General features: G+C 39.6%; 4 protein-coding genes and 1 pseudogene across 5 annotated transcripts; 1 reads left to right on the top strand and 4 right to left on the bottom strand.

Moving 5' to 3' along the window:
* The first annotated feature begins 1,222 nt into the window (after positions 1-1,222).
* LOC6627285 (small ribosomal subunit protein RACK1-like) lies at positions 1,223-1,917 on the top strand (annotated as a pseudogene).
* On the bottom strand, positions 1,243-3,816 carry LOC6627286 (uncharacterized). Its single transcript, XM_002049592.4, has 3 exons — positions 3,353-3,816; positions 1,937-3,299; positions 1,243-1,886 (listed from the first exon to the last, which is right to left on the bottom strand). The coding sequence occupies exon 1, from the start codon at positions 3,681-3,683 to the stop codon at positions 3,393-3,395; it is 291 nt and encodes a 96-aa protein (XP_002049628.1). The 5' UTR covers positions 3,684-3,816; the 3' UTR covers positions 1,243-1,886; positions 1,937-3,299; positions 3,353-3,392.
* A 740-nt stretch (positions 3,817-4,556) lies between these two features.
* Positions 4,557-7,438, bottom strand: LOC6627287 (uncharacterized). Of its 2 annotated transcripts, none has more exons than XM_032436996.2 (2): positions 6,624-7,438; positions 4,557-4,582 (listed from the first exon to the last, which is right to left on the bottom strand). In XM_032436996.2, exons 1-2 carry the CDS (start codon positions 7,261-7,263, stop codon positions 4,572-4,574), a joined length of 651 nt encoding a protein of 216 aa, XP_032292887.1. In that variant the 5' UTR covers positions 7,264-7,438; the 3' UTR covers positions 4,557-4,571. The 2 variants fall into 2 exon arrangements, with proteins under 2 accessions (XP_032292887.1, XP_002049629.2); XM_002049593.4 differs by lacking the exon at positions 4,557-4,582 and adding an exon at positions 6,014-6,294.
* A 1,591-nt stretch (positions 7,439-9,029) lies between these two features.
* Positions 9,030-11,022, bottom strand: LOC6627288 (venom serine protease). The gene is made up of 4 exons (XM_032437018.2): positions 10,769-11,022; positions 10,278-10,707; positions 10,051-10,219; positions 9,030-9,399 (listed from the first exon to the last, which is right to left on the bottom strand). The coding sequence occupies exons 1-4, from the start codon at positions 10,991-10,993 to the stop codon at positions 9,030-9,032; spliced, it is 1,194 nt and encodes a 397-aa protein (XP_032292909.1). The 5' UTR covers positions 10,994-11,022.
* Positions 11,023-11,631: 609 nt separating this feature from the next.
* Positions 11,632-13,513, bottom strand: LOC6626150 (venom serine protease). The gene is made up of 5 exons (XM_002049595.4): positions 13,246-13,513; positions 12,858-13,182; positions 12,390-12,488; positions 12,165-12,330; positions 11,632-12,098 (listed from the first exon to the last, which is right to left on the bottom strand). The coding sequence occupies exons 1-5, from the start codon at positions 13,468-13,470 to the stop codon at positions 11,711-11,713; spliced, it is 1,203 nt and encodes a 400-aa protein (XP_002049631.1). The 5' UTR covers positions 13,471-13,513; the 3' UTR covers positions 11,632-11,710.
* Positions 13,514-13,785: the final 272 nt, after the last annotated feature.

The raw sequence follows: 13,785 nt of genomic DNA, 5'->3' as shown, positions 1-13,785 counted from the left end.
GTGCGAAAAATATCAAGGGGATTTTAATGCTGTTATGATTTATTTTATCTGTTTTCGCATTGGTAATAAATATTTGCGTTGAAATATACACAAATTTATAGACTTCCAGACTTGTATCGAAAAGAAATCATAAAACAAAATATACTTATACTTATCAAGTATAAGTAAAATCAAAATCAAGTCTTTAAAAATATAAGTTAAATCCATTTTTGATTTGAATTTTTGATTGTATTCAAATATTCGTTTCTTAATATATCTCTTGAATCCTTGCGTTTCAATAACACATCCGCCGACCAAAAAATTCTCACTGTATGAAGATGCATGTATGCACTGCTTTCCCTCTCCGAAGTTTTCAAATTTCCTTTGCATACTTTTGAGCTGCATTTGATTACAAAATGGCGTCGATGATGGGGGCATCTCTGCGACTGCGGGCGCTGCAGTCGTAATACGCGCCTAAACATTGCCATTTAGTTTTCGTTTTGGTGCGCCGCCGCCGACACGCCAAAAAGTATGCAATGCGAAACGCAGCGGCAACTAGGCTTGGACTTTGACTATTCATTAGCGTGTGTGCCAAACTCTAACAAGCTCAAAAAGCAATTTGCAGCAGGCAGCTAAAAATTGGCAAAAATATCGACATGCTGGCTCGTGGAATTGACGTTTTGGGCGGACGGCCCCATATGAGGCTTAGTGGGTGGGGCCGATTTGGCCCGTTACATAAAACCACGCGTCGTACAAAAGCCGCCAAATCGTTGTACACAAAACACCGAAATACAAAATGGCTGCCATATCAGTATAAAAGTGCAAATGATTGAGCTTCCACAAATCGCTTTCACTCCAATAACGCCAATACATATGTAAATTTTTGCACGAAAACTATGTACAACAATCAGAACAATTGTAAAACTCTGCCGTACCATTGGTTATCCTGGTTATATGGCATAAGGTGTAGCTCGTTGAATTATTCTCCACATGTTGGCGAACTTGATGAGATTTATTTGATGGGAACATTACATTTTTCCTACCCTGGCAAACGCTTTGGTTTTATTTTTATATATCGGCCACAATGTGTGGTCAGAAATTAGCGTCGCTTTGTTGTCCACGTAGTAGGCCAATTAAATCCGTTCACATCAATAAAAACATGGAAAAATGCTTGTTTGCCCTTTTGGTTTTATGTTCAAGCTCCGCCGGTAACCAATAATATATATAAGATACCAATTTTTGAAAAGCTTCAAGCCCTTTAACTTGTATGTGTTTCAATTGGGATTTTTATTGTACGAAATTGGGCTTTTTCGAAAAACGGTCTAACTGCCAACTCTTTCTCTGTGCTTGGGACAAGAGTTTTAAATTATGGAATTCGTTGACTGAGTGCAGTTTCCCCGTACAGGAGGATGAGCACACTGATTGGGTGTTGTGCTCGCGTATCTCACCCAAACACTCGAGTCGGCTGGTATCCCACCGCCAATGTCTGAAAATTGGCTAACTGCAAGTTGGAGAATAATCACCATGGCCACTGGCTTTCTGAAAACTGTGACCGTCTCGCCCGATGATAGGATACAAACATCTGGCCGCAAGGACTCCATGGATTTATTGTGGAGTCTGAATGACGGCAAGAACCTGTATATCCTGGAGCAACAATGTCCTGTGTTTGTCGCCCAACCGTCACTTGATTTGCTTGGCCCATTCATCAAGATCTGGGATCTAGCATGCAAGAAGACCGTCGAGCAGAAGACCGTCCTGAGGCCGTCTCGCAAACGTCGAAAGCCGATTAGCCACAGTGACTCTCCCTAGCTTGGTCCACCCATGAATTGGGCCTGTTCACCGGCTAATCCTACAACACTATCCGCGTCTGGTCAGCTTCAGTAAACGGTCTTTATACTTGACATAGCCTGTATAAATCGATGTTAGAGCAATAATAAAGTATAAGGATTAAACTTACAATTTTTACCCAGGCTCCAGGCTGCCGTGATTTACTGCATGGCTTATGACTTTATATGGTCCGAGGATATGTATGTATTTTTATTGACAAATTGTTTAATAATATTTTTCATAAAAAAATAAATAACGATCTAGTCAATATAAACACATTGACCAAATTAATTTGGAAAACCTTTTTAAACGTTGAGTATGACCTTCCATATGAAACAGTGCACTCAGAACATGGGTTCCCCTGATCTTTGCTTTATTTGAATTGGATTGTATGTGATTTTGCCCAAGACTCATTTCGATAATATCAAAATGCGCATTGGACAAAACCACATCCGTTCGGAATATGCAGTTATTCAACTTAGAGATATTGCGAGATGCTATTTTGAGGCTACATCGCGAAGTTGCCATAGATCATCTTCCTTCTAAATTCTGACCAACGATATTTTGCATTATGCGATCTAAATTCATCATTCAGCGAATGCCTGAGAAATGGGTGTAGGTTTTTTCTGTGAGCGTCGGAAGTATTGCGATCAGGCTTTGTATTGTTGTGGCTTTTCTTCTTGATATAGTCCATGGTATAGTCGTGTGCTCTGCGTACCGAATCCGTTTGATAAATCGTGGAATTCTCATGATGCATGGGGAACCTGCCGAACATACGATGCCCCACAATTGATTTTGCTGCATTGTACACCATATGGGGGTGGTTGCGGCCCACAAGGAACGACATTCTCAAAAAAATATACAACGTTAATTTGAATTTGGAATTTTGTTTCTTTAAGCCAAATGTATTTTAGTTCGTTAAAATACAAGTTTTAATGTTTTTCATTTTATGTATTTCGCATGACATACTATGCTTATATACTGAAAATAATATTTCAGCGCACTCAAAAAGTTACTGTTGAAGTACTATAATTTCTGTCTCGGTTGAAAAGTCAAGTTCATTCATAAAATAATATAATATGATTAAGGAATTAGCTTCGGTTAGAATTTGCACTCTAAGATACTCGTTTATCTACTCTTGATAGATTTAGCAAACGAAAGGCAAGTCTTTTGATTTCCCAATTAAATGTAAGTCTTCCATTTATATCTCTGCTTTATAAAACGCATTGAACAATCGATTCTACAGAATATAGTATAAGCATATGGAGAATAAGAATAATTTATTTTTTTTTTGTAATCAATTGATTACGTTTTTATCAAATGTATTTATGCTTGCTAAGTCTTGATTTTTGTTCTCTGATTGTTAATGATGGTAATACAACAAAATTTTTGCATACTGGGGCATAAGGGGAAAAATCCAAAATGTTCTTGATACTTCTTCAAAAAGACTGCCTTTTTCGAAATATTCTTAAGCTTCACATAGTTTGTGAAGGCTGTGGTTATGCTAATTTATTAATATAACCGATAGATGAATCTGAATACTTACCATCATACTCCATATTCTGGTTAATTTCATGCAATATCCTTTATATATCATGTGTACCGTAGATCATGCGTCTGCGAAAGTCTGCCCACCGATAGCGCGCATTCCAATGGTGCAGCTGGGCATCCTTGGATTTGCCTTGCTGATGGTGATTTATAAAATTCTGCACAAAACTGCTAGGTGCGTGATGATATTCTGGATTTGGCTCTCTACGCTGCTGCATCATGTTGCTTTTGATTTGAGCCATTTGAGCCTTAGACTTATTTTGGTGATGTAATTTTCGACTGGAATACGGCAACTTGCTTTGGTATATAACAAGACATCTCGAAAACATGTCAAAATAGTTAACAATTCCAACTTGTTCTTGAAATGATATTAATTTACGTGATTTGGATTTGTGCTTCAAATTCCCAGATCCTCGTACGAAACAAAAGTACAAATGTTTATGAATATTAAGTGTCTAAATAAAACAGATCTAATGATCTGGCAACATATGAAACACAGCTGACTTTGATGGCGCTGTGCAAACAGTGTTTCAATAGCAAACTATTTAAGTACACAAATACTTGTAGTTCTCTGTAGATAAATTCTCAGAGCTTAAGTCATAAAATAATAGTTATTCAAATAATATGAAACTAACAAAATTAAATCATATTAATTATTAATAATTGTTATTACAATAATAATAATGTCAATTGTTATATCTACTGTAATTATAATAATAATAATACAAAGTATGTAATAAACATAAAATATGTTGACCATGATTTTCGACAACATTATAAAAATTAAAGTAAAAATAAATTCAAATTATATTAAAAATGATACTTACATTAATTGAATATGCTGACACAAATACATACTATATTAAGTCCAACAACGTGGTCTTTGTGGAATGGACTTAAAGATAAATAATTTTGTATATTTTTTAACATAGTAAAATAAGACAGTAATAATATTAATCAAAATAAAAATATTCTTAGCATAACAATGATAGAAAGAACTTTTAATACATAGTACATATTTAAATAAATTGACATTAGAAACATATTAAGTCCAACAACTTGTATTTTCTCGACTAGATTTACCGATTCACAATTCGTCATAGTTCAACAATTGTCATCCGCTTTATTAATATTCGTGAAGAGCTCTTACCCCGTTTTCGTGCTACTTAACACGCGAGTTTGTTCTTCAGAAACTAGCGACATACTTTGTCATATTTTCACGTCCTTTCTGTGAATAAAGGAGACATGAAAAAGCAACAACAGCAGAAAGTGGCTAAAGAAAGGACCGAATACAAATAAGAGTGCACTCAAGTAATACGCTTCATAATTTTTATTGTCAAGTCTTTTTGGGGGGGGGGTTTGAGCTCTTGGCGTCGTTGTTTGGCCCACTCGACAACAAAAGCTGGAAAGCGCTTGCCATGAGAGAAAAACAACAACAAAATATAAAAACAAAAGCAAAATGGAAAATGGAAAAAGGCAGAAAATGAAGTGCAGCCAGCACAAGAGATTGCAACAAAGCAGAGCACCATTTTTTTCAAAGCAGCATACATTTTATAATATACAAAAAAATCAATGGAGGCAAAATACAAGCGCCAGTGCAAAAGGATTACGGCCAGGACATGACGGTGTCGGGAATCCAGGGTCGAGGGTCCAGGCCACTTCTTATGCAAAGCACTGGCCCACTACCAGAACTACCAGAACAGCACAGCACAGCATCAGCACAGCATCTGCACTGCCTGCTGCCGTTTCCCTCCCCTGCAATGCCACTCTTGGCCGTGGCACGCAATTAACTTGGCTGTGATTTTATTTGAGCTCATTGTTTTTGTTAAGTTGTTGCCATTTCTAGTGTTTTGCGCGAGTTAATTTCAATGCACAAACATACAGTTGCATACAGTTACATTTCATTTGATGTACATAAAATCTGCAATTCATTATACTCTAAGCCCAGGGAAAATTGTAAATGGAGCATACAGTTTTTTGGAGGAAGGACGTAACAAGAAGGAAACATCTCCAATTCCATTATGGTAAATATATTTTAGATCAGGGCGAAAAAATGCACTCTTTTTGATCTATGTCCGCCTGTCAGTCTATTCAATGGGTATTTCTTGTACGTGGCAAGTTTTCTGCTTCAAATATTATTTTTCAGTTTTTTACTCATTTCCTGCTTGTGAAAAACTTGTATTAATGCCTGCTATCGCAAATTAAATTTAACATAGATATATATCAATTATTTTTAACCAATTGAATGAAGAGCCAAAGTTGGTAACAATATTTTCCGCACATTTTATTCCCGTGGTGTAAAGCTTGAAACTGCAGAAAAAAAAAAAAAACAATTTTTATTCATTCAATTTTCGAGAAAAGTGGAGAACACGAATCAATTGGAAAAAAAATTTCAATACCATGACGTTTTTATGTAGGACTTGAAAAATAAGTTTCAAGTCGATCTGACAAAATGAAAAACTACGCCCGAAAAATTTGTAACTCCAATTTTCCACCGAGTAGGCTTGGCTTTTGCGAAAATGCATTTTCACAAAGAGCTTACGTGTGGATTATCCCGATACAATGTCTAAGCGTGCATCTTATCACATAAGCTAGCTACAGTTGGGCTGTGTCGGTTTGGGTTGTGAAATGAACAGCAATAAATCAGACAGTCACTCAGTTATACAGAACAAACAGATATATATATATATATATATAAAAAATAACAGCATTATAAAACTATTTACTTCTTGGACAACAAGAAGTCGATTCAGAATGCAGATCCCCTGAATAAGGGTGCAGCTTGTGGCGTGCGGCTCTATATTCGTAAGGGTAGATTGGCGCTGGGTTCACTTCCGACCGGAGCACTTGTTGGGTTTTGCACTTGTTGGCATAATTAGTCGGTCGCGACAGCGCTCGGGCTTTATCTTTGATGTGTCCCGCGCCAAAATGGGCTAAGTACTAGAAGGCGGCAATTAACAAAGAGTTCATAATTGCTTAATTATATTTTCTGCTCTCGTTAAAGAGAAAAGCTGAAATATTGGAAATGGAAAAAATACAAAGTCCAGCTTATGGTCATGCATACATATATATTTGTCATAGCAATTAATTTCGATAAATTTGTTAAACTGCATGTTCAATTTTTTAACATATTCAAATTTTTGAGTTGCCTCTCAGAAATACGGAAACAATTTAGAATTTATGCCAAAAGTAGTTGAATCTATGCATGCATAGTTATATATATATATATGCAGACTTTTAGGCAGAACTAGGTAACTAAAAGCTCGTACCGCCATATATCATGCGATGGCGAAACTCGGCCCAGCTGTTGCGGTGGGTTCTATAGGTGGTGTACGGCGCGATAACCTTCTTTGAGAGGGAAGACTCGGGATAAACTGGTCGATGCTTGGTCATTCGTCTAAGTAGATCGGCATCTGCTTCACGCTGTTTTTCTTGATCATCCTCGTTGACTTCTTGAGCACCAAAGACAGCATCCCGAACAGTACGCAGCTCCCGTTGACCTTCATTATTAGCCTCTTCGTGTGATTCAGCGGCAATAACATCCGCTATAGGCTCTTGTTTTTCATTCATTTCTGGTTTCTCCATTGAACCCCGTCTCATGCAAGCATTTTTGGCAGCCAATATGTTATTGCGTCGGGGCGTGGAGCCTCTTCGATTAATTAAATGATTTTGGGTTACATTATTGGTACCGAATTGTCTAAAGTTGGTCCAGTTTCGATTTTGACGGAGAAGTTGGACAGCCGCATAGCCCTCTTCTCGCTTGGGCCACGAGAGCCTATCGCTGGTCTTGACGCTTAGTCCAAAAGCATCATAGCTCTTCTCCAGAAGGGTCCTTCCACTATAATTCCGTTGATAAGCGCGCATCGTCTGTGATATCCGTTGCACGGCCGAGACACTTTTTGCCGGCATTATCGAAAAAATATAACCGAAACTTTTATATATAGCCAAAGTTTTAATACGTTAGTCCTACTTCTGGGCAACGCGTTTAAAAAAAAAATATTTTTCGAAAAATTTTAAATTTGGTTGACCACGTTAGACAGAATATTTGAAAATGAGGCATTGAACAGTACGACTACGAATTTGTTATTCTTACTGCCAATGACAATAAATGAAGCGAGTGCTCGACAACAAAACCCAATACAAAACCAAAATGTCAATTTCAAAGTTCCAGAGCTAAACGATTGCTTGAAAGTATATTCATATATAAATAGTATATTTATTTCTTTATTTATTTATGCGTATTTATTGCCAGCAGAATTCAATTAAAAAAACCTACTTGAGTTGCGTATCAAACAAATTACAAGTGCACACAAAAAAGCAAAAATATCCCATAAAACAATTTTCCTCGTCGCAGGAACATTTATTAATTTTACAGCAGGCAACAGCCGCAGATGTCGTTGGGGTTGAGCAATGCTTGGGACGGAGGGGAGGCCGGAATGGCCTATGCAAAATTTAACGCAATTTTGAGATAACAAAAAGCCGACAACACAAACGTCGCCAAGAAATTGAGTTAGCATACAATTACAACAACAATTATGAGTTGCATTTTACAATAAATGAAAATACAACAACAAGAACAACAATTGGCCAACTACTGGATGCCCTTAGATGTAAAATGTTGAGCCTCTGTTGAAAGGAACTGCGTTTTAAATGTTTGAAACTAGATACTACAGAAGAAAAATAATTATAAATTAATTTCCATTTATTATAGAACATCTTTTGCATGGAAGGAAAATTAGTTTTTGGTAAATTAACTAATAACATTATATCAAAAATAAAATCTCTGGTAAGATAGCCTAGCTTTTTGGATCCCACAACTGAAGAAAATATTTTGGTTTTTTTATTAAAGATTGTTATGCAAAAATCTCAACTCTAATAAATTATTATTCTGCGCAAAGAACCCGCTAATTTTTAAGCATTATTTAAAAATGAATCTACCATAGAAATATCATTTTCCATCTTACACGCACATAAAAATGCTAGATTTACTGTTGGAATTTTCTTATTATTTGAAAACATTATTTTAATGGATATAGTACTTATGTTCAATCCACTTTTGTGTGTTGCAGAACTTTACATGAGTATGAAATAAACAAATACAAGCTCGACACACAAAAAGTGTAATATATGAACCAAGTCTTTTTAATGAATACCAAAGTAGGCCACAGATTTAAAGTTTGTTTAAATTTTGACAGTGTCTTAAGAATAAACTTGCTCAGCTTGATTATAAATTTGTAAAATAAACTTTCGGTCTTAGCCAAATTATATCAAACGCTAACGAAGCATATAATAAAAATAACCATAAACCTAAAGTACTTAGCTAAGGTAAGTGTATAAACTGTCAGTACATTTTATTGTAGTTGGTGGAAACTATGCACAGAGCTGAAGGCTGCATGGGCAATAGGATGGGCTGTAAGTTTGTGCATTGTTTAAATATAGGCAAAACATGTCACAGCTTTTTAATTTAAATGCAAATTTAGGCTTTTGTCAACACTTCAAGACTGCCAAACTGAGGCGAAAGAAGCAACAGCAAGAGCAGCCGAACAAGATGCTGGAGCGTCAAATTTCTGAGGGGCAATGCCAAGAGAGTTGTCTAGCAATTGTCGAGAGCTTTCCAGCTGCCAGCTGCATATGGCATTGCGAAGCCCAACAGTCAATAAACAACAGCCACTCCTCTAACGCGCACAAACCGAGCCGCCCAAATAGCGCCACAGCCAGTTGAGATGTGCCGAGACGCGAGTGTTGACTCCAATGCCAAAGCTTTGGCCACAGGCACGTCCGTAGCTGATGATGCCGAGCAGGAACATGCGTGAGCGTTGACGCTGGATAACGGGTCCGCCCGAATCGAACTGGCAGGAGTCCTGACCCAATCCCATATGATCATAAGTGCACACCTGATTGGGGGCTATGGTGCCATTATAACGGACACTGCACTCAGCATTCACAATGGTCATCAATTGGGCCTTTTGTAGCGTATTCGATTTGGCAAAACCAAAGCCCAAAGTGCCCCAGCCAGCAATATCGACAATCTCGTAGGTTTCGGCTCTAATGCAATTGAAAGAAATAAGTGAAGATTGTTAGATCACAATAGACATGAAACTGAACTCGATTTGCTGTAATTTCCAACTCATTTAAGCTAAACCTTAGTATGATAAGCTCGGTGAAGATCTTTTCTAGGGAAAAGTCAAATTACTAACTATTTAATTATTTCGCTTGAATTAAAGTGCCCTAGTAATTTTGATATATTTTTGTTGATAAATAGTAAATTCTTAGTTAAATCTTGTTAAACAATACTCATAAGTTTTACTCAAATGATAAAATCATAAAATTATATAATATATAAAGAGAAGAGTTTGTCTCAGTGTGCAACTTGAGGTAAAATGATAACGTCAGTAGGTTAATTGCTGTTCTTCACCCAAAACCTTTTAGAAGATTAATATTTTCCTCTTTCTTTTTGACTTTAAAATTTTTAATGCGCTTGTATATATGTATATATATTTCTGAATAATGATGCTTGTAAATATCTTGATGAAACGAATATTTTGCCATACAAGGACCTCATTTTTTACATATATGAAGCTGCTTACTTCACTTTCTGCTCCTATGGAGAGAATGTATTTCGGGTATCTGAAGCTGCTTTCAGCTTTTGTAACTTTATAGCCTAGTTAAAAATTGTAATAAATACTTTTGACTTACAATTGTGTCTGTCCAAAGGGCAGGCAAATAGGGGCCACGCCTCGTGAAAATTCGATGGGTGCCAATGTCTGAAGTAGAGCGATATCGTTTGAATCTCCAATGCTGTTGTAGGCCGGATGATTGATAATGGCTTGTATGGCATATTGAACAGCGAACATCGATTCGCTAGCTGTGTAGAAAAATAAGTGAGTTAATTGGTCAAGAAAAAAGAAGAAAGAAGTACTTACCACTGCTGAGATCGTGATCACCCACCAGAGCCAAGAGTCGAGTGGCCAACCGCTGGACCGTGCAATGCGCTGCGGTGACAATGAAGCGATCACTGACGATGCTGCCGCCACAGAAGATGGGCAGATTGGATCCAATCTCCCGCAGACCCACCATTGAGGGAAACTCGTGTTTGGTCGCCTCGACGCCGTTCGTGATGCGCATCGGCTGCGACCAGCCGCAGTCGCAGGGCACGCGACGTGCCACCGCCTGGCAGCTCAGCCTGGCTCGCTGCTGGGTTGAGGCACTGATCGACTGGTAGCCCAAGGCAATGGATTGATAGTTCGAGGTGCGGGACACCTGACCCATGCGACAATAGCGGTCGGCATCACGGAATTCCATATCTCCGTCGCGTGAGATGAAGAGAAACTTGGCTTGGCAGATGTCGGGATACTAAAACCAAAATTGAGTCACACAAGCTGATAGCCTGGTAAGCAATCCATAATTTTATTACCACTTCAAAGCGACAAGTCAGGTGTATCACATGATTGGGAGGCGCCTTAATCAGGTAACGACAGCTGCTGCCCGCTGGCAGTGCCCTTGGAAAATTAGAGCTGGTTATGTTGATGGCTTGATTCGTCTGCAGATTGTACTGCCAGTTGCATTGCTGAGCGTTCACCATGCTGAGCAGCAGTGGCAGCAGTAGCAGCAGCAAACCGGGAGATGGCAGCTTGAACATTCTCACAGAATATTATCTCTAGTATTATTGACAGCGAATGCAAGCGGCATCACAAGCATCACCAGCTCTTATATCAGAATTGGGGAGCCATGAGACAAATAAATTATATTTTAAATAAAGTCAGATCCCTGACGAAAGTAGATTACGAAGTCAATGCCACGACTATTGGCTGAAGGGTTTCTGGCCCCTGCAAATAAGTAGTACAAAAGCCAGTAATTCAACAAATATTTATATTGTTATCTTCATGAATGGATCTGAATCATATGAAGCATATTATGTCTATATATTTCTAAATAATTTTAAGCGAATGCGACTACCGTTAGAAAATTGAAGGGAAGATAGATTTGACTATGTTTGATTTTCTTAGAACTCTCCACAGAGTGGAGGGGTGCCTGCAAGTTTAGAGTTAATAACAAATCCTGCTGACGATGGGCTTGTAAATGCTAGTCTCGATGCGGGACGTGTAAGTCATAGAGCCTTTTCCCAAGTAACAATAAGGTACGTTTTACCTTCAAAGGCTGCTTGGATTGACATTCAAGCTATCTTCGAGCTTGAGCAGCTGAGATAGAATGGGTCAGGGGACATCAGAGGGAACAATAAATTGGGGCTATGCAGATACCATCTAGTAATTTTTGCGATTTATATTTGATAAATATTTATTTTTGTTAAAGGTCGAATCAGATTTGGAATGTAGAATGATTTCGCAGGAATCGCTAGCTACATAGATACTACACAATTAGAATAGGCAGTCTTTTGGCGTATCCAACCGACATATGTGGTGACTCGGGTGTTGACGCCCATCGCATAAGCGGTGGAGGCGCAAGTCTTGCCGAAGCTGATGATGCCCACAAGGAACTGCTTGGAGAGGCGCTTGATGACCGGACCACCTGAATCGTACTGGCAGGAGTCGCGACTCTGGCCGTTATAGTCGTAGGTGCACATTTGGCCAGAGTTGATTGTGGCAACACCATTGTAATCCGTTTGGCAATCCTGATTGCTGGCCACCATCAGGTTAATCTTTTGCAGCGTGGTGGACGTGGGGCCGGCAAAGTAGGTTGTGCCCCAGCCTATAACATCGACCCCATCGTAGGCAAAGCTACTGGAACTGCACAGGAAGTGAAAATATTTGAGGATCTGTTCAGCATTTGTCTCCATTCAAAGTTCTACTTACGTGCCTGAAGGTGGCAGGCAAATGGGACCCACACCACGTGTCCACTTAATATTCGAGGCTGTGGTCAGCACCGCGATATCATTCACCACATTCGGCTCGTTTTGGTACTGTTCGTGCCGCAGCATCTGCTGGATCGCATACTGAGCGTAATAGATAGAACTGCTGGCTGTAAAAGCGATACGTATAAGGAGGCAGATCTAACAGTTTGTAGCTTATATAACTTACGATTTTGCAGGTTGTTGGTGCCAACAATGGCCACAATGTTGGTGGCCTGACTAATCTGCAGGGTGCAGTGAGCCGCGGTAATAATATGCCGATGGGAGACTGCAAAGAAATAGATTCATATGTAAAAAGATACTCATTGCCATCGCATCATCGCATCTGACATATGCACTGCCAGCAAGAGAAAGTCGGAACTATGCAGAATTTCGTGACGGTTGTGGCAAGGAAACGGAGACGGCGTTTGATAAGAAAGCAGATATCTGGAATGAGCCGAGGGACCTTCAAAAATGTCCCTATTCTGGCAACACTCACATCTGTGCGTCTTGTTTGGTATTCACTCAAAACACGTATCTGGCTGTTGTGGCTAATTTCTTGCTAGACTGCTAGACTAGACTGATGACTACCTTACGAGTCCCTAGTTAACTTCTTCTGCTTGAGCTTTTGCTCTCCCTTGCATATCTATCTACCCACCAATTGTACCACCACAGAATGTGGGTAGGCTGCTGGTGACATCCTTAAGCGCTGCCATGCTGGGATACTCATTGGCTGAGGCCTGTTGTCCGTTGGATATGCGCGCAGTGGCGGACCAGCCACAGTTGCAGCTCTGCGGTTGAACGTTCAAGGTGCACTGAAATTTGCCCGAATTGCTGCCCGTCGAGATGTAGGCGAAGGTCAGCTCGGTGAAGAGTGATTCTCTGTTAAAGGTGCCGCTGCCACAGAAGTTCTCGGCACCGCGCATTAACAAGTCGCCCTCAGTGTCCAGCCAGAAATTGTCCGTGCTGCACTGGCCATTGTTCTAGAAACGAGGATGCGTTAGCAATCCCAATGCAGACACAATGGGCGCCAGTAAACCGCTTACCGATGGCAAACTAATGGTGCACTGTATCTTGATATAGTGATCTAGTGGGGCCGTGAATTTGTACCGACATGAGGTGCCCGCTGGATAGTTATTGGGGTAGTAGGGCGACTCGACGTAGGTGGGCCCCGCCTGCAGCGAGTAGGTGTTATCGCAGCCCTCGAAGTAGCCCCGAACGGCAGGCAATGCCAGCAGGCAGCTGGCGAAGATTAGACAACGGCTCAGCATTGTGACAAGACTTTTCGACTTCGATGCCAGCGCTCAACTGGGTGGGAATTGACTGCCGCCCCCGACTAATACGAGTGGCTCGGGTAAACAACCAAAGTCAAAGCCAAAGACAAAGTCAAATCCACCAACACTTTGCTTTATTGTGCTACTATTAAATGTGACAGCAGTTGATAAAACAAAGTTGTGAACACATTGCGCATACGCCGCGTGTCGCGCATTGTATTGAATACAATTTTCCATTTCAATGATTGTACGCTGCACTTGTGCAAATATAACGGAAAATGTTGCCTCACCTCGACCTCCAATTGCAGTCGA

This window comes from Drosophila virilis, chromosome 5 (assembly GCF_030788295.1).
Source record: "Drosophila virilis strain 15010-1051.87 chromosome 5, Dvir_AGI_RSII-ME, whole genome shotgun sequence".
NCBI classification, from domain to species: Eukaryota; Metazoa; Arthropoda; class Insecta; order Diptera; family Drosophilidae; genus Drosophila; species Drosophila virilis.
The sequence above is the reverse complement of the archived record's forward strand: the minus strand, read 5'-3'. Positions and strand labels throughout refer to the sequence as shown.